The sequence below is a fragment of the Pseudophryne corroboree genome, chromosome 6 (assembly GCF_028390025.1).
Source record: "Pseudophryne corroboree isolate aPseCor3 chromosome 6, aPseCor3.hap2, whole genome shotgun sequence".
In the NCBI taxonomy this organism is placed as follows: Eukaryota; Metazoa; Chordata; class Amphibia; order Anura; family Myobatrachidae; genus Pseudophryne; species Pseudophryne corroboree.
The window spans coordinates 645,847,655-645,873,784 of NC_086449.1; the positions used below are offsets into that span (position 1 = coordinate 645,847,655).

General features: G+C 46.5%; 1 protein-coding gene across 1 annotated transcript in view; it reads left to right on the forward strand.

The window, feature by feature from the left end:
• Positions 1–26,130, forward strand: part of LOC134933180 (solute carrier family 22 member 4-like) — a 265,361-nt gene that overhangs the window by 99,656 nt on the left and 139,575 nt on the right. The window contains exon 3 of the mRNA XM_063928193.1: positions 24,445–24,599. Coding sequence (XP_063784263.1) covers positions 24,445–24,599 — 155 coding nt within the window. The remainder of the gene's footprint in view (positions 1–24,444; positions 24,600–26,130) is intronic.

The following is a 26,130-nucleotide window of genomic DNA, read 5'->3' on the forward strand; positions in this document are numbered from 1 at the left end:
AAATAGTTATTGTTAACTAAAGGGTTATTGTTGAGCCATCTGTTGAGAGGCTCAGTTGTTTTTCATACTGTCAAACTGGATATAGTATCACGAGTTGTACGGTGTGATTGGTGTGGCTGGTAAGAGTCTTACCCGGGATTCTAAATCCTTCCTTATTATGTCAGCTTGTCCGGGCACAGTGTCCTAACTGAGGCTTGGAGGAGGGTCATAGTGGGAGGAGCCAGTGCACACCAGGTAGTCATAAATCTTTCTAGAGTGCCCAGCCTCCTTCGGAGCCCGCTATTCCCCATGGTCCTTACGGAGTTCCCAGCATCCACTACGGACTACGAGAAATAGAATTACCGGTTAGTAAATTCTTATTTTTTCAGCAGTATTCCATGCAGTTGGCTCGACCACATGAAATTGGGCTGCAGATACTGGCTGCGGTGCCCAATGTGATTGCGTGGCTCGCCCAACCCTAGAAACAACCCTGTATACCTGAAGAAGTGGCAGTATCAACAGGCATTCTTGTAGGTTAAATAAAACGCATGTACTTCTGCTTTAGCTTTGTGAAAAGGTATGACAATTACTGTAAAAAGTTTTTAACCACAAAGAGTTGTAATGCATTCACACATGTAATATCATGCATAGCGTATATGCAAAAATATGCAAATCGCACACATGCCTGGATTTCTATTGAGATGCCCACTGGCGGCTTCACAAATCCAAGCCACTATGTCAGTGCTGCAGAGAGGTCTGCCAAGCCCGGCTAAAATTTGGGGCCGTGGCCTAATTCCGGAAGGCGTGGCCAACCACCTTAGGGAAAAACAAATAAATAAAATTAAAGTATTTGTAGAGACAAGTTGGGGGGGGGGGGGGGGGGGTTTGCCTTGAGCCTCTCAGCCAGGGGTAATTCGAGGTGGGGAGTGCGATCATTGTGATTGCTCCCCCCTACCCGCACATCAACAGACAGAGGCTCAGCAGCCGTGCACACTGCAGCCGGGCACACTGCAGCGCGTGCTTTGCTGACGTGATGAGACCTAATGCTGCTGCCGCCCACTATGGAAGGGGGGGTGGGCTTGGCCCTCGTTAAATCTCTCCATCACACCCGGACCTGTATAATTAGTACCCCCCCTCTTAGTGGCCCTGAACTGTGTACAAATACGCAGTGGCAGTCGCAGGTTCTTCCATAATTATAATAACCATATGGTCCTGTCAAATGCCTGCAGGAATTGAGACGCTGGTACAATGTTGTGCATATGGGATCATTGTGACACCTGCATTTTTGTCGTCACTCCCTGTTGCCTTCACCAGAAGGTCTCTGACTCTTAATCACTTTGCAAATAAAGCCACACTGCGAACGACAGCCCTGAGGTACCTTGGCACGTGCGCAGTCAGACGGTAATCGCTCAACGACATAACTATCGTCATTGCGTGCCCCTCTGAATCAGGCCCATAAACAACTATACAAATCAGTATTTGCAGCTGTAGAGGCAACAGAGTGTTTTGTTTGTATGATGCTGGCAGTAACATCATGGCACAACTCCCAGAATCCGTAGGATTAGTTTTCTGTGAATGCTCCAGTTAGTTAATACCATAAATTCCACGGCTTTCACATTGTTTGATATGACTCGCTTAACAAAAATACTTTTGATGTATGAAGAAAATGTTTTGATGCGTACACCCAGGGCTGCAGTAAGACATTGGCATGCCCTGGGCAAGATCATTTTTTCTGACTACAGACTGCCATATTACTGCTTCTATATTTCTCTATCGTCCTAGTGGATGCTGGGGTTCCTGAAAGGACCATGGGGAATAGCGGCTCCGCAGGAGACAGGGCACAAAAAGTAAAGCTTTCCGATCAGGTGGTGTGCACTGGCTCCTCCCCCTATGACCCTCCTCCAAGCCTCAGTTAGATTTTTGTGCCCGGCCGAGAAGGGTGCAATCTAGGTGGCTCTCCTAAAGAGCTGCTTAGAAAAGTTTAGCTTAGGTTTTTTATTTTACAGTGAGTCCTGCTGGCAACAGGATCACTGCAACGAGGGACTTAGGGGAGAAGAAGTGAACTCACCTGCGTGCAGGATGGATTGGCTTCTTGGCTACTGGACATCAGCTCCAGAGGGACGATCACAGGTACAGCCTGGATGGTCACCGGAGCCTCGCCGCCGGCCCCCTTGCAGATGCTGAAACAAGAAGAGGTCCAGAATCGGCGGCAGAAGACTCCTCAGTCTTCTAAAGGTAGCGCACAGCACTGCAGCTGTGCGCCATTTTCCTCTCAGCACACTTCACACGGCAGTCACTGAGGGTGCAGGGCGCTGGGAGGGGAGCGCCCTGGGAGGCAAATGAAAACCTATTTGGCTAAAAAATACCTCACATATAGCCTCCGGGGGCTATATGGAGATATTTAACCCCTGCCAGAATCCACTAAAGAGCGGGAGACGAGCCCGCCGGAAAAGGGGCGGGGCCTATCTCCTCAGCACACAGCGCCATTTTCCTTACACAGCTCCGCTGGTCAGGACGGCTCCCAGGTCTCTCCCCTGCACTGCACTACAGAAACAGGGTAAAACAAGAGAGGGGGGGCAAAATAGTGGCAAAAATTATATTATAAAAGCAGCTATACAGGGAGCACTTATTATAAGGCTATCCCTGTCATATATAGCGCTTTGGTGTGTGCTGGCAGACTCTCCCTCTGTCTCCCCAAAGGGCTAGTAGTGGTCCTGTCTTCGTTAAGAGCATTCCCTGTGTGTCTGCTGTGTGTCGGTACGTGTGTGTCGACATGTATGAGGACGATATTGGTGTGGAGGCGGAGCAATTGCCAAATATGGGGATGTCACCTCCTAGGGGGTCGACACCAGAATGGATGCCTTTATTTTTGGAATTACGGGATAGTGTCAACACGCTAAAGCAGTCGTTTGACGACATGAGACGGCCGGACAATCAATTAGTGCCTGTCCAGGCGCCTCAAACACCGTCAGGGGCTGTAAAACGCCCTTTGCCTCAGTCGGTCGACACAGACCCAGACACAGGCACTGATTCCAGTGGCGACGGTGACGAATCAACCGTATTTTCCAGTAGGGCCACACGTTATATGATTTTGGCAATGAAGGAGGCGTTACATTTAGCTGATACTACAGGTACCACTAAACAGGGTATTATGTGGGGTGTGAAAAAACTACCTATAGTTTTTCCTGAATCAGAAGAACTAAATGAGGTGTGTGATGAAGCGTGGGTTGCCCCCGATAAAAAGATGCTAATTTCAAAGAAGTTATTGGCTTTATACCCTTTCCCGCCAGAGGTTAGGGCGCGCTGGGAAACACCTCCTAGGGTGGACAAGGCGCTCACACGCTTATCTAAACAAGTGGCGTTACCCTCTCCTGAGACGGCCGCACTTAAAGATCCAGCAGATAGGAGGATGGAAAATATCCAAAAAAGTATATACACACATACAGGTGTTATACTACGACCAGCTATAGCGACAGCCTGGATGTGCAGTGCTGGAGTAGCTTGGTCAGAGTCCCTGATTGAAAATATTGATACCCTGGATAGGGACAATGTTTTATTGTCTTTAGAGCAAATAAAGGATGCATTTCTTTATATGCGTGATGCACAGAGGGATATCTGCACACTGGCATCACGGGTAAGTGCTATGTCCATTTCGGCCAGAAGAAGTTTATGGACGCGACAGTGGTCAGGCGATGCGGACTCAAAACGGCATATGGAAGTTTTGCCGTATAAAGGGGAGGAGTTATTTGGAGTCGGTCTATCAGATTTGGTGGCCACGGCTACAGCCGGGAAATCCACCTTTTTACCTCAAGTTACTCCCCAACAGAAAAAGACACCGACTTTTCAACCGCAGCCCTTTCGTTCCTTTAAAAACAAGAGAGCAAAGGGATATTCATATCTGCCGCGAGGCAGAGGAAGGGGGAAGAGACAGCAACAGGCAGCTCCTTCCCAGGAACAGAAGCCCTCCCCCGCTTCTACAAAAGCCTCAGCATGACGCTGGGGCTTCTCAAGCGGACTCGGGGGCGGTGGGCGGTCGTCTCAAGAATTTCAGCGCGCAGTGGGCTCACTCGCAGGTAGATCCCTGGATCCTGCAGATAATATCTCAGGGATACAGGTTGGAACTAGAGACAGATCCACCTCGCCGTTTCCTGAAGTCTGCTTTACCAACGTCCCCCTCCGAAAGGGAGACGGTCTTGGAAGCCATTCACAAGCTGTACTCTCAGCAGGTGATAGTCAAGGTACCTCTTCTACAACAAGGAAAGGGGTATTATTCCACTCTATTTGTGGTACCGAAGCCGGATGGCTCGGTAAGACCTATTCTAAATCTGAAGTCCTTGAACCTGTACATAAAGAAGTTCAAGTTCAAGATGGAGTCACTCAGAGCAGTGATAGCGAACCTGGAAGAAGGGGACTTTATGGTATCCTTGGACATCAAGGATGCGTACCTCCACGTTCCAATTTACCCCTCACACCAGGGGTACCTCAGGTTCGTCGTACAAAACTGTCACTATCAGTTTCAGACGCTGCCGTTCGGATTGTCCACGGCACCTCGGGTCTTTACAAAGGTAATGGCCGAGATGATGATTCTTCTTCGAAGAAAAGGCGTATTAATTATCCCATACTTGGACGATCTCCTGATAAGGGCAAGGTCCAGAGAACAGCTAGAGATGGGATTAGCACTGTCTCAAGAAGTGCTAAAACAGCACGGGTGGATTCTGAATATTCCAAAATCCCAGTTAATGCCAACAACTCGTCTGCTGTTCCTAGGGATGATTCTGGACACGGTTCAGAAAAAGGTTTTTCTCCCGGAGGAAAAAGCCAAGGAGTTATCCGAGCTTGTCAGGAACCTCCTAAAACCAGGAAAGGTGTCTGTACATCAATGCACAAGAGTCCTGGGAAAAATGGTGGCTTCTTACGAAGCAATTCCATTCGGCAGATTCCACGCAAGAATTTTCCAGAGGGATCTGTTGGACAAATGGTCAGGGTCGCATCTTCAGATGCACCAGCGGATAACCCTGTCTCCAAGGACAAGGGTATCTCTTCTGTGGTGGTTGCAGAGTGCTCATCTATTGGAGGGCCGCAGATTCGGCATACAGGATTGGATCCTGGTGACCACGGACGCCAGCCTGAGAGGCTGGGGAGCAGTCACACAAGGAAGAAACTTCCAGGGAGTGTGGACGAGCCTGGAAACGTCTCTTCACATAAACATTCTGGAACTAAGAGCAATCTACAATGCTCTAAGCCAGGCAGAACCTCTGCTTCAGGGAAAACCGGTGTTGATCCAGTCGGACAACATCACGGCAGTCGCCCATGTGAACAGACAGGGCGGCACAAGAAGCAGGAGTGCAATGGCAGAAGCTGCAAGGATTCTTCGCTGGGCAGAGAATCATGTGATAGCACTGTCAGCAGTGTTCATCCCGGGAGTGGACAACTGGGAAGCAGACTTCCTCAGCAGACACGACCTTCACCCGGGAGAGTGGGGACTTCATCCAGAAGTGTTCCACATGCTGGTAACCCGTTGGGAAAGACCAATGGTGGACATGATGGCGTCTCGCCTCAACAAAAAACTGGACAGGTATTGCGCCAGGTCAAGAGATCCGCAGGCAATAGCTGTGGACGCGCTGGTAACGCCTTGGGTGTACCAGTCGGTGTATGTGTTTTCCTCCTCTGCCTCTCATACCAAAAGTATTGAGAATTATACGGCAAAGAGGCGTAAGAACGATACTAGTGGTTCCGGATTGGCCAAGAAGGACTTGGTACCCGGAACTTCAAGAGATGATCACGGAAGATCCGTGGCCTCTACCTCTAAGGAGGGACTTGCTTCAGCAGGGTCCCTGTCTGTTTCAAGACTTACCGCGGCTGCGTTTGACGGCATGGCGGTTGAACGCCGGATCCTAAAGGAAAAAGGCATGCCGGAAGAAGTCATTCCTACTTTGATTAAAGCAAGGAAGGAAGTAACCGTGCAACATTATCACCGCATTTGGCGAAAATATGTTGCGTGGTGCGAGGATCGGAGTGCTCCGACGGAGGAATTTCAACTGGGTCGATTCCTACATTTCCTGCAATCAGGATTGTCTATGGGTCTCAAATTGGGATCTATTAAGGTTCAAATTTCGGCCCTGTCGATTTTCTTCCAGAAAGAATTGGCTTCAGTCCCTGAAGTCCAGACTTTTGTAAAGGGAGTGCTGCATATACAGCCTCCTGTGGTGCCTCCAGTGGCACCGTGGGATCTCAATGTGGTTTTGGACTTTCTAAAATCTCATTGGTTTGAACCACTAAAAAATGTGGATTTGAAATATCTCACATGGAAAGTGACCATGCTACTAGCCCTGGCTTCGGCCAGGAGAGTGTCAGAACTGGCAGCTTTATCTTACAAAAGCCCATATCTGATTTTCCATTCGGACAGGGCGGAACTGCGGACTCGTCCGCATTTTCTCCCTAAGGTGGTGTCAGCATTTCATCTGAACCAGCCTATTGTAGTGCCTGCGGCTACAAGTGACTTGGAGGACTCCAAGTTACTGGACGTTGTCAGAGCATTGAAAATATATATTGCAAGGACAGCTGGAGTCAGAAAATCTGACTCGTTGTTTATATTGTATGCACCCAACAAGATGGGTGCTCCTGCGTCTAAGCAGACGATTGCTCGTTGGATCTGTAGCACAATCCAACTTGCACATTCTGTGGCAGGCCTGCCACAGCCTAAATCTGTAAAGGCCCACTCCACAAGGAAGGTGGGCTCATCTTGGGCGGCTGCCCGAGGGGTCTCGGCATTACAACTTTGCCGAGCAGCTACGTGGTCAGGGGAGAACACGTTTGTAAAATTTTACAAATTTGATACTCTGGCTAAGGAGGACCTGGAGTTCTCTCATTCGGTGCTGCAGAGTCATCCGCACTCTCCCGCCCGTTTGGGAGCTTTGGTATAATCCCCATGGTCCTTTCAGGAACCCCAGCATCCACTAGGACGATAGAGAAAATAAGAATTTACTTACCGATAATTCTATTTCTCGGAGTCCGTAGTGGATGCTGGGCGCCCATCCCAAGTGCGGATTATCTGCAATAATTGTACATAGTTATTGTTAACTAATTCGGGTTATTGTTGTAGGGAGCCATCTTTCAGAGGCTCCTCTGTTATCATACTGTTAACTGGGTTTAGATCACAAGTTGTACGGTGTGATTGGTGTGGCTGGTATGAGTCTTACCCGGGATTCAAAAATTCCTCCCTTATTGTGTACGCTCGTCCGGGCACAGTACCTAACTGAGGCTTGGAGGAGGGTCATAGGGGGAGGAGCCAGTGCACACCACCTGATCGGAAAGCTTTACTTTTTGTGCCCTGTCTCCTGCGGAGCCGCTATTCCCCATGGTCCTTTCAGGAACCCCAGCATCCACTACGGACTCCGAGAAATAGAATTATCGGTAAGTAAATTCTTATTTTTGTATTCCTTTTAGAGTGTACTCCAATATGTTCTTCAGTAGAAAACTGTGTTTATAATGGTCACATTTGTTTTAGTGAGCCACTGCCCTGCTAGTAAACAGTTAATATTGCTGTGTGTATACCAGCATCTCCATACAGTAGGTATCTTTTCCATCAGTGTTTACAAAGCTGTCTCATTAAGTACATTACCTTTTCAGTGGTAATATATTGGCATAGAAAATGTAAGCTTGTGGGCAGGGCCTTCCTACTTCTATGACTGTTTGTTATCACCCAGTTTGTTATATCATTGTTATTTCCAATTGTAAAGCGCAACGGAATTTGCTGCGCTATATAAGAAACTGTTAATAAATAAATAAATAAATAGAAAATGTGTCCTAAGTAAATCAGTCCATCTCTCAGTGTTGTAAACAAATTGTAACTGTTCTCTCCATAAACAAGGGGCATAGCTGGCTAGGATGTTTCTAAAAACAATTTATTACAGGTTAAACATAGTGGAAAAATGAATTGTAGTACAGGTTGAGTATCTCATATCCAAATATTCCGAAATACGGAATATTCCGAAATATGGAATTTTTTTAAGTGAGAATGAAATAGTTAAACCTTTGTTTTCTGATGGCTCAGTGTACACAAACTTTGTTTAGTACACAAAGTTATTAAACATATTGCATTATTTGACCTTCAGGCAGTGTGTATAAGGTGTATATGAAACATAAATGAATTGTGTGAATGTACACACGCTTTTTTTTTTTTTAATGCAAAAAGTTATTAAAAATATTGGCTAAAATCACCTTCAGGCTGTGTGTATAAGGTGTATATGAAACATAAATGTATTCTGTGCTTAGACTTAGATCCCATCGCCATTATATCTCATTATGGTATGCAAATATTATAAAAAAAAATAGGAAAAATCCGATATCCAAAATGCTTCTGGTCCCAAGCATTTTGGATAAGGGATACTCAACCTGGGTATATTGAGGATCAAAGCTTTAATTATAATGAGTCAGTATCTAAGGAGCATATTTATCATTCAGTATAGCTGCAAATATTAAGGGGCATATTCAAGTGGGTACGAGGTTTGTCCACAATAAAAACTCACTGACCTCACACCCAATTTTAGATCATCACGGGTATGTGATAGTGTAGTGTTGTGTGTGTGTGTGTGTGTGGAGGCAGGTGCAGTGTAGGGACAGTAGTGTAGAATTGTGTGTGCAGGGGGTGGGTGCAGTGTAGAGGCAGTAGTGTAGCGTTGTGTGTGCGGAGAGGGGGGTGCAATGTAGCGGTGGTAGTGTGTATGGGGAGGTGGGTGCAGTGTAGCGGCGGTAGTGTATGTGAGGAGGAGGGTTCCAAGGTGAGATATGTACCTGTCCTGTGCTCGGCTGGTCCTTGGAAAAACTCTCTACGACGCTGGAGAAGAAGAGAACCAAAGGAGGAGGCAGTACTGTGGAAGGGTGGTCTTCTGTATGCCGACTGATGGGATCCCGGCGCACAGTATACCGGCGCCGGGATCCCGACAGCCGGCATACCGACACTTATTCTTCCTCGTGGGGGTCCACGACCCCCCTGGAGGGAAAATAAAATAGTGTGGCGCGCGTAGCGATCCACCGTGCCCGCAAGGGGCTCATTTGCGCTCGCCACACTGTCGGTAAGCTGGCGGTCGGGCTCCCGGCGCCGGTATGCTGGTTGCCGGGAGCCCGTCCGCCGGCATATGTAATTAAAGACTAATTAAGCTGATTGAAAACTTACAAATGCTCAGTCATTTTGGGGGTGGGGGGTTGTGCAGCAGTAGTTCAGAGCAATTACCAGCCATTTTTCTCTGGCTGGGTCCACAGGATAACATTGGGATATTGTCGAGCGACAGCGAAAATGGCACCAACACGGTCACGAGCTTTCTGGCCTCCCAGGATGCATTGGGGCCTCCACTATATAGTCCCGCCCACTGACTCAGTCAGATCAGTTTTTTGCTTGGTGCGGCAGGAAGCCGCATGGTCACAGGGCTGCTGTGAGAGCAGCCTCAAGTTTTCTTTACTTTATTTTTATAGACTTACTATAATGTTTTTTAGAGCGACTTCTCTTAACAGCATCTTAAACGCGTATTAGAAAGAGTCGCTCCAACAACTCCCCACCGGGTCGCAACAACGCTTACCTTCGGGTATCAGTGCTGTCTCGACGGGCGTCTGTGTCGGATGTTCTAGCAGGTCCAGCAGACGTAACCAGGCTGTGGCCGGAGCATGGGGAGACGGTGAGTCTATGGACTTCCTCTTACTAGAGGGGTCAGGACACAGCTACACTGATTTGTTGGAGACTACAAACAGTGTGTTGATGCGCCGAACATCTCGAGTGTGACAGCGCTACGCTCCGGGGATCATAGGCGCCAGGACTAGGTAGAGGCCGCGATCCTGGGAGTTTAAGTCAACAGGGGGATTCAGACGCTCTCCTGGACGTCCCTCCTCCGAGTTCATGGCCAGTTCCCGCGTGTCTTTCGTTTCATGAACTGAATGACCTCACTTCCGGCTCAGACGCTACCACGAGGGTACTCGGTCGCAGCTTAGACGTTGCGGTTGTGTACACTGGAGATGAAACCCGCCAGACCGAGTCGCAGGCCTTAGCGTCTGCATACACATGGAAGTCGCTCAGCATCCGTGTCCGTTGGTGAGCGTCCGTGTCCGTTATCAGTTACCAAGAGCGGCAGTGTAAACCAGTAGCGTCTGAATCCACTCAGCGTCTTATGAGTGTATTTGCTTGGATATGGAAGTGTGGTGAGTCTCCCTGTATCCCGCTCTACGGAGGCAGGGTATACAGTACTAAAAATTCTCTCTACTTCTTAGTATGCATTGTTAATTTTTAGTACCTATTGCATATGAGACCTGTATATTACTGTGTTTTTTGCAGAAGTACAATTTTCCTACTTATGTATAAGTTGTTATGGAGGTTGTATTCTCATATGCAGTGTCTAATGCTTTAACATGTGACTGACTGCTAGTATGTGTGCTGACTTTTCTGTGTAATGTCAGTCCTGTTCTGACCCTCAAATCAGGTGCACTGTGGTCAGATTGATCTCACCTCTATATACTGACATATAGGGTGTTTTTCAGTCATAAAATTGTGTAGTCAATAACAGATTATTACTATGTCTGTGAGCGGCAAAAGTGATGAGGAGAATTTATCAAGCACTCCTATAGCCCTAACATGCTTATTTTGTAAGTCAGGGGTAATTGATATGAATCAATTGGTCACTTATGAGGGTTTGTGTGCAAACTGTTTCGCTTTTCAGCGAAGTAAAAGACAGGAGTTGGTTCAACCACCAACAGAGCCACCATGGAATATGTTCGCAAAGACTCTATCTTCTATAGCGGACAAGTTAACTACAGTAGCACCACCTCAGCGGTTAGGTTACACTATGAACCCATACATGCAGCTCCCTTCCTATGGTTTGGTTCCAGTAGCTTCTACAAGCAACCAAGGGGCAGGTAAGACTAAGACAGATACGTCTGTGTGGCAGACTACACAAGATGATACATCGGATGATGATGAGGAAACAATAGATTCAACTCCGTATGATGATCAGTCGCAGAGCTTTAGTTCAGAAGATGTAGCTGAATTTATTAATGCCGTGAAGGCTGTGCTTTCTTTGGGAGAGCCAGCCAAGACCGCGTTAAAAGCAAAAGCACCTGTATTTAAACGAACAAAATCAGTGAAAGCTGAGTTTCCAGCGTCAGATGAGTTGACGGAAATGATGGATGAGTCTTGGGCAGCGCCCAGTAAAAAGTACAAGATTCCTAGGAGATGGGATTCTTATTATCTATTTCCTGCTGTGGATTGTTCGAAGAGAGAAGTTCCTCCAAAAGTAGATGCACATGTTCTGCGACTCGTGCATAAATCTGCTTTACCACTGTCATCTACCTCATTGAATGATGTCACAGACAGAAGGGTAGAGAGCCTATTGAAAAATATTTTTTCTCTTTATGGAGCAGTGGTAAGACCTGCTATGGCTTCGGCCTGGGTAGCAAAGGCAATAGGCGAATGGATAGAGGAACTAGAGAATGACCTCCCCTCTCCTACTAGGGAGCAAGAGGATCGTTTTTGCCGTTTAAGACAATCTGCCCAGTATTAAGAAGAAGCAGCAATTGATGTAGGCACTGTTGCTTCTAAAGCTTCAGCCTTGACAGTAGTCGCTCGCAGAGCAGTTTGGCTACGGACCTGGAAGGCGGATGCGGAGTCCAAGAAAGAATTGGAAGCATTGCCTTTAGTGGGTAATATATTCTTTGGAAAACCTTTATCGGATATCCTAGAATCAGAGGCTGAATCGAAAAAGGGCAGATTTCCGGCTGCTTATAACCCTAAGTCCAAGCGTTTAAAATTTCGCTCATTTCGTTGGCAAAGCGAAAGCTAAAGAGGAGCCTAAGCAACCCCAGTTTAAATCCAGGGGTAGGAAGCAGTGGGCTAGCAAGAAGCCAGCTTCCAAACCTGAACAGAAACCCTCAGCCTGAAGAGACGGGCCTCCGCCTGGAGGATTCCAGGGTTGGGGGCCGACTCCTTCAATTTGCACACATATAGCAACAGTCAACAACAGATGCCTGGGTGCAGAAGGTAGTATCTCAGGGGTATGGGTTCCCATTCAGGAGGCAGCCACCTCAAAGATTTTTTTTGCACCAGCCCGTCTCGTATAGGGTCGAAGGCCAATGCCCTGCAAGAAGCAGTCCAAAAATTACTGCAGTCAGGTGTGATTGTCCCAGTACCTCCATCACAAAAGGGACAGGGGTATTACTCCAATCTATTTCTAATTCAGAAACCAAATGGGTCATATCGACCAATTCTAAATCTGAAAATGTTGAACAGATACATATGGATCCCGAAGTTCCACATGGAGACGTTGCGCTCCATAATGTTGGCTATGGAACCGGGAGATTACATGGTATCTCTGGATGTACGGGATGCTTACCTACATGTGCCTATAGCACTATCACATCAGTGTTACCTCAGGTTTGCCATCCTCAAGGAACACTTCCAGTTCCAAGCTCTGCCCTTTGGGCTAGCTACAGCACCCAGGGTGTTTACCAAGATCATGGTGGTTATGGCAGCTTGTCTGCGCAAACAAGGGATAAGAATATTCCCATACCTAGACGACCTGTTAATCTTAGCACAGTCGCAAGATTTACTGTTGAGCCATCTCCAACAGATGATAGTTTGTTTACAGAGACACGGGTGGCTCATAAATTGGGAAAAGTCGTCCCTGAATCCGTCACAGCGGATGGTTAATTTGGGAGCCATATTGGATTCAGACCTACAGAAAGTTCTCTTACCGGAGAAAAAGATAGTCAAGGTGCAGGTCATGGCTCAGGAAGCGTTGCAAGCCCAGACAATGTCAGTCCATGCAGTAATGCGACTGTTGGGTATGATGGTATCAACCTTCGACATGGTGGAATATGCGCAATTCCACTCCAGACCGTTGCAGCACCTTATTTTGACCAAATTGAACGGAAATCATCAAACGATAAAGAAGCAGATGATAAAGATTCCACTAAATGTAAAAAGGTCTCTAGCGTGGTGGCTACAGACAGACCATTTAAACAAGGGGAGACCCTTTTGGATAAAAGAGTGGCAAGTCCTGACAACAGATGCCAGCCTGCAAGGCTGGGGGGGCGGTACTCGGAAGCCTATGGTTCCAAGGAAAATGGACCGCAAGGGAAAGTCGCCTGCCGATAAATCTGTTAGAAATAAGAGCCATTTACTTGGCTCTGGTTCAGGAAAAGGACAATCTACAAGGAAGATCATTCCAGATCTGCTCAGACAATGCGACGGCAGTAGCATACCTCAATCATCAAGGAGGAACTCACAGCAAGAGTCTGATGGAGGAAGTAACCCCCATTCTAAAATGGGCAGAACTCCATCTCCCGGCATTGTTAGCAGTATTTGTCCCGGGTGTCTTAAATTGGGATATGTAAACGTTAAAAAAACCGCGCTGAGCCTGGGATTTGAAATGCTTGAGCTGCTCCGTATATGATAGTACTTTTAAATGAATGAACCAAAGCGCTTGAAAGTTATGAGAATGTAACAATGAGTGTGGTAAAATGTCTGTATTGTAGCCAAATGAACAATGTAATTTAGTGCAATACCTGTGAATAAAACATTGGTTAAAATCAAACAAAAAAGATACTGATGTTTACAGCCCTTTTGTGTATTTTGCTGGGATCTCCAAGTGATGTTAAATGATTGCGGGGGTTCCGTAATTTGCCGTGTAGGCAGGTCTGTGTGTTGATTGTCCCGAACACCTGACTCTCCCTATACTACCAACCTTGTTGTAGGTGACGTCCGACTTCCTCCGGCTGGTTCCCCCGCTCCGACTTGTCCTCTTCTCCGGATCCCAGCAAAATACACAAAAGGGCTGTAAACATCAGTATCTTTTTTGTTTGATTTTAACCAATGTTTTATTCACAGGTATTGCACTAAATTACATTGTTCATTTGGCTACAATATAGCCATTATACCACACTCATTGTTACATTCACATAACTTTCAAGCGCTTTGGTTCATTCATTTAAAAGTCTTAAATTGGGAAGCGGATTTTCTCAGTCGGCACACCATTCAGGAAACCGAATGGGCACTACACCCAGAAGTGTTTCAGACACTGGTGAACAGATGGGGTCTACCAGAGATAGACCTTATGGCGTCTCGTCTAAACAACAAAGTTCCGAGGTACGGATCAAGAACAAGGGACCCAGGAGCGGTCCTGATAGACGCACTGTCAGTAGAATGGAGGTTTCAGCTGGCATATCTGTTCCCACCAATATCTCTGTTACCCAGAGTAGTGAGAAAGATAAAACAGGCAAAAGGAGCAATCATTCTAATAGCTCCAGCTTGGCCAAGAAGGCATTGGTACACAGATCTGTTGAGAATGTCCGTGGAAGCACCGATACTGCTCCCTCAACGTCCAGATCTGTTAATGCAGGGTCCTTGTTGTCACAGTCATCTGGACCGCTTATCTTTGACGGCGTGGCTGCTGAAACCTCTATTTTAGAGGCTAAAGGATTTTCGAAACAAGTAATCCAAACCATGCTTAGAGCAAGAAAGCCTTCTTCGGCTCGTGTGTATCATAGAATATGGCAAGCCTATATTCACTGGTGTACTGGAAAAAATTACAATCCGAGATCTTTTAAAGTAGCTAGGATTTTGGATTTCCTTCAGGCAGGATTGGATAAAGGGTTGAAAGTTGCTTCCTTGAGGGTGCAAGTCACAGCGTTGACTGTAAGGTTTCAGCAGAAGATTGCTGACCTACAGGATGTACGTACGTTTTTCCAAGGAGTAGTACATATTCAACCTCCATTTGTTCCTCCTGCAGCTCCCTGGGATTTGAATTTAGTTCTTAAATTTCTCCAGGGTCCTCTGTTTGAACCACTTGAGAGAGCAGATCTTAAGTGGTTAACGGTTAAAGTTCTTTTTTTACTGGCAATGGCGTCAGCCAGAAGAGTGTCAGATTTAGGAGCATTATCATGTAAGTCTCCTTTCCTACGTTTTTTTCCAGACAGAGCAGTTCTCAGAACGAGATCTAGTTATCTTCCAAAGGTGGTATTAAAATTTCACCTGAATGAAGAGATTATAGTCCCAGCTTTTCAGGTATCGGGACTATCTGCGGGAGAAGCGTCGCTGGACGTGGTCCGAGCTTTGAGAATCTACATAGATCGTACTAGTGCCATCAGGAAAACGGATTCTCTCTTCATCCTATATGGATTCCATAGAAGAGGATGGCCTGCTAGTAAACAGACGCTGGCGAGATGGCTCCGAATGGTAATATCAGAAGCTTTTTCTCATGCAGATCTCCCTATTCCGGCTAATGTCTCTGCACACTCTACACGTAAGGTAGGTCCTTCTTGGGCAGCACAACAGGGTGCTTCAGCAGAACAGATATGTAGGGCAGCCACATGGTCTTCCATAAACACATTCATCAGACATTATGCCTTGGATACTTTTGCCTCTCATGACGCAGACTTCGGGCGAAAGGTCCTACTGTGTAATCAGGAGCGTCCCCACCACTAAAATGGCTTTGGGAATCCCAATGTTATCCTGTGGATAATCCTGTGGACCCAGCCAGAGAAATATACGTTATGGTAAGAACTTACCGTTGATAACGTGATTTCTCTTATGTCCACAGGTATCCACAGGGATCCCACCCTGACGCATCTGATTTGAGGATCTAGACAATCACTAAAACCTCTTCCTTCTTGTATGGAAGGGTGTGCATGTGTGTTCTTATCGCCTGTACAGGTCTCTACCTAATGTTCCTGCCTAAAATCGCTGTGGAAAGAACTGATCTGACTGAGTCAGTGGGCGGGACTATATAGTGGAGGCCCCAATGCATCCTGGGAGGCCAGAAAGCTCGTGACCGTGTTGGTGCCATTTTCGCTGTCGCTCGACAATATCCCAATGTTATCCTGTGGATACCTGTGGACATAAGACAAATCACGTTATCAACGGTAAGTTCTTACCATAACGTATATTTCCTAATAATATTGATTTTATATAAAACATTGTTCATGCTCTGAGGCTGCAAAAAAAAAAAAAAAAACTCTCACCGTTCTAACAATTAGAAAAAAAAACCCTGCATCCAATTGACTATCAACAATCCTGCACCTGCTAAAAAAAAACCATAGGTCAGGCCTGGTCAACCTGTGGCTCTCCAGATGTTGTGAAACTACACATTCCAGCATGCCCTTCCACAGTTTTAGCATTCTCTAATAGCAAAACTGTTGCTAAGCATGATGGGACTTGTAGTTTTACAACAGCTGGAGAGCCACAGGTTGGCCAGGCCTGCCATAGGTGGTAGATTTTTGCTATACTCATGTAATGTCATGTACTGTGTCAACATCTTTGCACTTGTACTTGTTTCACATGACTGATTATCACTGTACCGTGAGGGCATACAAGAACATCTGTAATGACAGACCACGCCTAGATGAGCAGGACACTCTACACAAGCTATTTGTTTTTTACTCATATGTCGATTTAGCAAAGCGGAGTACGTACTGTAGCTGTTCTCTCAGAAATGAAAAGGAAAACATTCCTTAATATATTGATTTTGTTAATTCGTAGCCTCTGTAGCACAATGCAGCCTTCCTTGGTTATTCAGTGCCTTCCTGCTTAGGCATGTGTCTAGGCCTTAGCCTTCCCACTTAGTTATGTGTCTGGGCCTTAGCCTTCCCGCTTAGGCATGTGTCTGGGCCTTAGCCTTCCTGCTTAAGCATGTGTCTGGGCCTTAGCCTTCCTGCTTAGGCATGTGTCTGGGCCTTGGCCTTCCTGCTTAGGCATGTGTCTGGGCCTTGGCCTTCCTGCTTAGGCATGTGTCTGGGCCTTGGCCTTCCTGCTTAGGCATGTGTCTGGGCCTTGGCCTTCCTGCTTAGGCATGTGTCTGGGCCTTGGCCTTCCTGCTTAGGCATGTGTCTGGGCCTTGGCCTTCCTGCTTAGGCATGTGTCTGGGCCTTGGCCTTCCTGCTTAGGCATGTGTCTGGGCCTTGGCCTTCCTGCTTAGGCATGTGTCTGGGCCTTGGCCTTCCTGCTTAGGCATGTGTCTGGGCCTTGGCCTTCCTGCTTAGGCATGTGTCTGGGCCTTGGCCTTCCTGCTTAGGCATGTGTCTGGGCCTTGGCCTTTCAGCTTAGGCATGTGTCTGGGCCTTGGCCTTCCTGCTTAGGCATGTGTCTGGGCCTTGGCCTTTCAGCTTAGGCATGTGTCTGGGCCTTGGCCTTCCTGCTTAGGCATGTGTCTGGGCCTTGGCCTTCCTGCTTGGGCATGTGCACAGTGTGCGGCCAGCTCTAAAACTGCAATCCGTGCGGAGCACAGAGCTGAATGTCCTGTCTTTTCTGCAGTATCTTGTACACCTCTTTCCTGCTTATCCCTTCGTTCGTACCATGAATCTGTTGTGCTCATCTTGACCTATTCTTGTGCAACAGTGGCCAGCTTCCATTATTGTTATAAGAACACACACTGTGTAATAATTATCACAGCTGTAAGCCAGGAATGTATCTCACCTACTGAGTCCCCAAAGTAGTGCCTCAATTGCTAATACTAACAGCAAACAGTTTGGCCTGTGATAGCTTTAACAGCTTGCCTTGGCAACTGGAACAGCCAGTGTACTAGCTATGGCCCCTTTTGGATACAAAGAGCACCTTTAGTCCAGTATCTCACAACCTGTACCAGGGAACCTCAAAACCAACAGAACAGAAATTCCTGCCTGGTTGCCTGGATTTCCGTGTGACTTGCACAACTTGTACTATAATACCCCTTTTCCACTAACGAGCACGGGTCGCAGCCGGGAGCCTGACACGGGAGCTGCCCCCTGCTGCGACCCGTGCTCGGTCCCTTTCCCATTAGCAGTCACAACCCGGCAAATGCCGGGTTGGTGACGCTTCTAGTGACACGGCAGGGGCGGCGCAGGGAGATCACATGATCTCCCAGCGCCGCCTTCCCTATGCACTGTGAACGGGAGCCGTGTCACCTCGACACGGCTCCCGTTCACACTAGACAGCTAGCCGGGTTGAACACGTGTTCAACCCGGCTAGCTACCAGGGTAGGATTCCCGGATCACTTGATCCGGGTTTACCCTTTTCCACTTGCAAAAAACACGGGTAAATGCGCGCCCCCGTGCATTTACCCGTGTTTTTTGAACTAGTGGAAAAGGGGTATTAGTCTCAGGCTCCACGATAGCAACAGCTGCTTTCTAGTTCAGAGCATGTAAAGTGGTCCAGAATAGGATATACAATGCTCTGGCTAGGATGAACAAATCAGGTTGCAAGATTTAGACAATTTTGGTTTTACTTGAACTGAGAACCGTGTTATAGTTGAGTTTTATATCTAGACTATATTGACCGGCTGTGAATATATATGGAAGATCTAGCTCTGGTTGCACAACAGAACTGCTTGACTTGACATTATCAATGTATTGTTTATAGGGGGATACTCTTGACTATGGGGTCTATTTACTAAGCCTTGGATGGAGATAAAGTCGCTGGAGATAAAGTACCAGCCAATCGGCTCCTAACTGCCATGTCACAGGCTGTGTTTGAAAAATGAGTTAGGAACCGATTGACTGGTACTTTATCTCCATCCAAGGCTTAGTAAATAGGCCCCTAAAGCTTTGTAATGCCTTTAACTCTGACATCTCCTAACCAGTATTACAGTTTAAAATTGTACAATCCAACATGTTGCATTTTTAAACTGTGTATACCGGAATAACACGGGAACGGTAATTGATGGCTGAATAGCAACTCTTATGACAAGCAGGATACACCTGACCTAAATAACAATAGCAACTAAGGTCTATTTACTAAGCCTTGGATGGAGATAAAGTACCAGCCAATCAGCTCCTAACTGCCATGTCACAGGCTGTGTTTGAAAACTGACAGTTAGGAGAGGATTGGCTGGTACTTTTTTCTCTGTACACTTTATCTCCATCCAAGGCTTAGTAAATAGACCCATATATATGTTGCAAATTCCTATATCTGAGATGCAATAGTCTCATACTGGAAAAGTAAAAAAAAAAAAAAAAGAGACCTGGACTAAAAAAGTATCTTGGTGTAGCCTTTAATACAGTGAGACAGCAGGTGCAAGGTGTGGGGGTTTGAAGGTAACTCTTCGTGTGACTTATGGGTGTACCACTATGAAGCCCATTGCCTCTAAGGAGGAAGGACCAGTGGGTCTCTGGTGATGTATGAATGATTACTATTATTAGACTTGGAGTCAATGACAACTGCTAGCTGCACAGAGGCCCTTATTCCGACCTGATCGTAGCTGTGCTAAATTTAGCACAGCTATGATCATTCTCACTGACATGTGGGGGGGATGACCAGCACAGGGCTAGTCCGCCCCGCATGGCAGTGCTGCCCCCCCCCCCCCCTGCAGAGATGCAAAGGCATTGCACAGCAGCGATGCCTTTGCACTCCAAGAGTAGCTCCCGACCAGCGCATCTTTAGCGTGCTGACCGGGAGCTACTCGTCGCTCCCTGGCCCGCAGCGGCTGCGTATGACGTCATGCAGCCGCTGCGGCCCGCCCCCCCGCACGGTCCGGCCACGCCTGCGTTTGCCGGACCGCACCCACGAAACGGCGGCCAAACGCAGCCATTCCGCACCCACCCGCCCAGCGACCGCCTCTGCCTGTCAATCAGGCAGAGGCAATCGCAGCCCAGCTACGGCCTTGGCCATCTGGCATGCGCCGGCGCACGTGCAGTTCGCTCGGCTGCGATAAAAGGAGCGAGCGAACGGATTGGATGACCCCCGGAGGCTTTTCATCCTCATCCCATAGCATCTCCCTCAGCCTGTGACTGTTTGGCCATGTCCTTGGCCTGAACAAACCTTCCCAGTCGGCCTCTCTTAAGCTACAGTATGCTGGATGACTGTAGAAGGTATCCAAGCAGTAGCTGTTTGTGTTGCCTTCATGCGTCACTTGCTGCAAATGTCTGAACCTGTTTTTTGCAGCTGTCTACATGACCTTGTTACTCGGTCCCATTCCCCTAGTGTTTCTCATCACCATATCCTCAAGCTCTGTATGGCTTTCCTGAATAAATGTGTCATTAATTTTGTGATACAGCTTTTGAAACTTCATGAGCATGCTAAAGTGGTGGATATCACTTCTTTGTTTTCCTCACACCTGTATTTCAGCATTTTGAAATGTCTCTGATGACCCTCTTCGAGTTTCTTCTATCTCTGTCTTCCTGTTACACCTCTGACAAGATGTGTTCGTCTCTAAACTTGGTGGTGACAGTGAAGTGATTTCTGGTAAGATCTTCTAGACTAGAGTAAGGATGAATTTGCAGGTCATTATGTTCAAAAATCTCTTGATCGGCTAATTATTCTCTCTAATAATATTGATGGCTGCTTCATGGGTCATTCTGAAGAAAGAGAATGTACCCAGAAAACTCAAGCTTTTCTGTAGGCACCTAATTCCTGAGAATACTGCTTTCTTCTTCCTTGGATGTCAGCTGATGTCGCACAGGGAGAACCTTGCGCAGTGAGTTGTGGATGTCCATTGCAAACCCTTTATTTTTTAGTGAGTGTTCCTGGTGTAGACTGGATAACTATTCTGTGCCCATCGGTTGGCCACTCTTCCTTAGCAAACTGCTCCAGCTGTTTGGTGACTTCCCCAGACTTTTCTATAGAAGTTCTAAAGGATTCAGATCAGGACTTGTAGAAGGTCACTTTAGTCCACTGGAAACCCTCCAAAAATCCTCTGTGGTTTGAAAGCACTGTACAGATCCTAGGATTTCTATATGGAAAAAATAGTGTGAATATGCTGTTTTGTTTTGTTTTTGTTTTGTTTTTTTAAGTGTGTGGTCCCTGCAGTTGATAACTAGCCCTACTTCTCTAAGTTAGGCTAATAGTAAAAGAATCCTAGGGACAAAAGAGTGGGTCCTTAAATTTGTGAGGGCACCCCACCATCATACTTCTGCCCAAATATAGGTGGGTCAGGCCCAAAATTAAAAAAAACACATGTGGGTCCCCCTCCTGGTTATAACCAACAGTACGGCCAATAGGTTATTCCCCAAACCCCAGGGTGGTGAGTGTGGTGTTAATAAGTACTAATAATACTATTAATATCGGGGGTCATACTGACCCGATCACACACTGCAGTTTATCACAGCGGCGCGATCGGGTCAGAACTGCGCCACGCTACAATCGCCTCTGCCTGATTGACAGGCAGTGGCGGGGGTGGAACAGCGGCGTTTGGCCGCCGTTTCGTGGGTGCGGTGCGGCCAACGCAGGCGTGGCTGGACAGTGCAGGGGGGAGGACCGCAGCGGCTGCATGACGTCACACGCAGACGCTGCGGGCCAGGGAGCGACTAGTAACTCCCGGCCAGCACGCTAAAGCTACGCTGGCCGGGAGCTACTCCTAAAGTGCAAAAGCATCGCCACTGTGCGATGCTTTTGCACTTCTGCGGGGGGAAGGGCCGGCAATGACATGCGGGGCGGGATAGCCCTGTGCTGGGCAACCCCCCCGCATGTCTATGAACATGATCGTAGTCCTGCAAAATTTTGCAGGGTTACGATCAACTAGGAATGACCCCCATTGTCCTTTGTGAATGCATTACCAGTCCCAGCAAAGCAAACCCTGTCATTCCTAGCTTTAAAGACTGCAAGGTCATGCTGGCACTTAGAGGACCACAAATGCCAGTAAGACATGGCAGACTGGACCCACTGTCTTCTGTAATACACCTGTTAATAAAAAGATAGTATAGAGACATACACACACACACACACACACACACACACACACACACACACACACACACACACACACACTTTAAAACACCGTTATTTAAAAAAATAAAAATCCCCTTGTTTACCAATGTATTACTTAAGTTACGATATCCTATTTGGCAAAAAAAAAAAAAAAACGTTGCAACATCTCCCTTGCTGCACTCTAACCAACCAATGTGTGCTGGACTGTTTTGGATCTTGACCTACCATGTCTTAAAATGAAATGTCTAGCTTATTAACTACAACTACTACTAACATCTGCTAGATGGTTCAATATATACAATTATTGAATTATAAAAACTAAACCTAGGTACACACTATACCTACACTATAGGCCAAAAATCGGGAGAACGTCCAAATTTACTGTATAGTGTGTACAAAGAATTGTTTTGACGATAAATCAGGAAAACCTTGTCAACAAACAAGAACGATCAATTTTCCGATCTGTCGTTCCAAAGCAAAAGTCGTGGCCACAATCTATTCTCCACATACTGTATTGACCAGTGTGTGTGCATTTTCAATAATCTGAGCATATGTCCAAGTGGGTAAATTGGGTAGTGTGTGGTTGAGGACGATTTTTTCCATTGCCTGATTTCTTGAGACTTCATGAAAAATTGAGTAATTTTTTTCAGGGGATAAAATAGTGTGTAGCACCGATATCAAGTTCCCCCCTGTAAGCGAATAATCGGGCCGACCAAAAATATCTGCCAGTGTGTACTTAGCTTAACACTGGACAGTTGCAAGGCTATATCTATTCAAGGATCTATTGTTGAGATTATTGGTATGCAAATTGTTTTTTAACAATTTTGTTGAATTTAGGGGTTAACAATTTTTAGACCTTTTTATGCAATCATTCTGCATTCATTTCTTGTATTTGGTTATGTATCAAATTGAATATTCTATTACTGCAAATGAAAAGTGCACCATACAGTTTGTTTTTACCCATGGGGAAACGTTGCAGCATAATCATTTTGCCAACTCCCATTGGATGTTAACATTGGTTTATCAGGCTAAGTCTGGGTTCTCTTGTCGTGTTTCTGGCAGTTTGTGCTCTAGTAAATCAGCGGGATGCAATCCTGCCGGAAAACCATTGTACAGTAAATGCAAAACTTCCGCTTATTAAATAAACAGTACCCAGTGCTTAAAGTGGCCCTAGAGAAATGGTGAAACTCATCCACCCTCCCCCCGGTGCCCATGTAATAAAGGTATTGCGCGCGCCTACAAAAATGGGTGTGGTCTCAAAAAGGGGTGTGGTCACACAATAGTAATAATGTACACAGTAGTAGCACCCTGTAATACACATAATGCCCACAGCAGTAGTGCCCCTTATACAATGCCCACAGTAGTAGTGCTCCTTATGCAATGTCCACTGTACTGGTAGTGCCCACAGTGGTAGTTCCCCTTATATAGAGCCCATAGTAGTGGTGCCACTTATGCAATGCCCCCAGTAATAATGCCCCTTATGTCCCCAGGAGTGATGCCCCTTATGAAGTGCCCCCTTTACAATGCCCTTAGTAGTGCCCCCATCAGTAATGCCCTTAATGGTAATGCCCTTGTGTATATTGCCCCCAGTAGTAATGTCGCCTGTAGTAATGTCCCCAGTCATTTAGCCCCAGTAGTTATGCCCCCAGTGGTAATGCCCCTGCAGTTATGACCCCAGTAGTTTAGCCTCCCAGTGGTAATGCCCCCAGTGGTAATGCCCCCAGTACGAGTAGTAATGCCCCCATTAGTTTAGCCCCCATGTAGTTTGCCCCCAGTAGTTAGCCCCTGTTAGTAATGCTCCCAGTAGTTTAGCCCCCAAGTAGTAATGCCCCAGTAGTTTAGCCCTTGTAGTTATGCCCCCAGTAGTAATGCCCCCTTGTAGTTTAGCCCCCAGTAGTTTGCCCCCTTGTAGTTTGCCCTCAGTAGAAGCACTCACACATATAAAAAAAAAAAAAAAACCAACAATCCACACCATACTCACCAAGCCCCGCTCCCATGTTCGACCACTGCAGTCTTCCTGGCGTCCGCTCCTCTGCACTATGGGAGAGACGTCATGACGTCTCTCCCATAGCGCACACTGACAGAGCCGGAAGCTGGAGCTCAGTAGTGAGCTCCTGCCTCCCGGCTTCCGCTGTGGTGAGAGAGCCGGGCGCCAGCTGGTAACACAATCTCAGTGGGCGCCCGGCATCTCCCTGCAGCGCCGGGCACACATCGGGTTAGGTGAGCCAGGGGAGGCAGAACTGCGTTCCATCTCCAAGTGGAACTGACTGAATGCAGTTCCACCCCGTTCCGGCTCACTTTAACCCCTGCCCCTATGTTCCACTAGTGTTAATGGTGTTGGTTCACAATTTGAATCTGTGATGTTTTGATTCCATTTCACGTTTGACCTTGGTCAGTCGTCCTCATCGGACTGTGGTGCTGATAATATTAAAATTGATTGGTTACTTTTTGGAAATGTTGGTAAATATGATCAGGTAGATTTTTTTTTTTTTTTACCCTCCGTATGTGGCCATCTTTCAACTTCAAGGAGCAGACTCCGCCGATGCCAGATCTGCCTGCTCTGTCCGAACGCTTAATGACTGAATCTCATTTAATGTTGCCTGCTGATAGCATGGGGCAATTGACATTGGTCTCACGCTTTTTGGCTGTGCATTAAGATTGTTACATATGTGTCCAGCATAATCCTATCCTTTTCCCAAATTAGTATATGTCCATATATTCTGATCTTGCCTACAGTTCAGAGCCTTTGTAGAACTATGCTTTACATGCTATCAATGCTTGTTTTATTTATCCTCTGTTCATTTTTTCCATAGCTTTGGCAGAAAGAAGATCTTCTTTGCCACAATGGCTGTGCAGACCGGCTTCAGCATTGTGCAGGTGTTCTCAACCAGCTGGGAGATGTTTGCTATTCTCTTTCTTATTGTTGGCATGGGACAGATCTCCAACTACGTTTCTGCCTTCATATTAGGTATGACTCTAATAATATGTACAAATTATGTGGAAAGATCAGAGGAGGTCTGGCATAGGGGACATTAGCCTACAGGCCATTTTTGTCTTTCCAAGTGAGTGCTGGCACTGAGGGGGTGACAAGGCTTCTATCAGTGGTCAGTTAAGCAGAGCCCTGCCATATAGTAGACCCCACTGTTTCTCAGGATAAAAAGAGACGCAGAACCATGAGTATCTCACAGATAATTACTGGTTAGGACTAGCTGTCTCTTTATTCTTTCCCATAGCGGCGTATTACAGTAATTGTATACTGTAGGTTGTTATGAGATACTAAAGGGGCGGTATAAGAGAGGAGTGGGCCTGTGCGCAGACTCTGTGCGGGGCCCCTCCTCTCTGCGGGACAGTAGACTCTGGTTCTGTGCCAGAGTCTACTGTGCATGCGCAGGTCTCTGGGAATATGGCATCCGCACCTTGTTCCTGGAGACTTGTCCACTGGGCACCACTCCATTTTGCCAGTGATTTGTGCTGCTGCAGCAGTGCAGATGCGGGACTTCAGAGACTTAAGTATTTAAATATGGGCATAGGGTGTGCTGTGCGGGCCCTCCGGACCCAGGAGACTGTGTGCACCGCACACCCATCACCCATTATGCTCCAATGTACGAGACCCATTTTCAATTTCCAGTTCAAAGAAATCCAATATTGGTCAATTATACAGTATACTGTATGTCAAAGTCTCCAGTACCTGGAGTTACTGGAATGCTATATTACCCAATCCTCTGTTGATCAATGTCACCTAAAAAGGGACAGAACATCTCTAATGTAAAGAACCCGATATAAGCATATTGAGGCTTGACTGCTCTCATGTAAACTAAAGTTTATCAGGAGCAAAGTGGTGAGCAGTTGCCGCAGGACTCTGATTCTGCAGCCTAGACACATACTGAATTCATTCTGTACAAACTGACTTGTTTATTCTACAGAACTGCTGTGTGTTTTGAGGTGGAATTTTGAATGGTAAAACATGGTTTTGAAATGTGATCTTTTACAGGAATTACTAAGGAAGTTCCCTGTTTGCTCACAGGTTGCTGAACAAGAGGAAGACACAATGAACATACTGTGTGTCCCTATTAAAATGAGCTGTTTTTTTTTTTAAGTGTGTGTGTGTGTGTGTGTGTATATATATATATATATATATATATATATATATAATATTATATATGCTTGTAGACCTCCGCTGTCAGCTGTGTATGGCCTATCATGAAGCTGATGAGGATTGTTTTCCTCCCTGTAGCAAAAATTCTGCTCGCTAACATAGCCAGACTAATGACAGCGAGCTTCGGCAAGAATTTGCAGTGATAATGCCGGACATGACCCGCTGAGTGATGCGAAGCTTCAGAAATCTACTACAAATGTGTACCACAATTGAAGGCCACCTATCTGGATGATATCATATCCAAAGCAACTGAAAAAAGAAACTGTATTCCATGCACTTTTACATTATGTACTAAACTTCTGAATAGTATTTCCCATGCCTTTTTTGTTTGGGGTTGATGCAG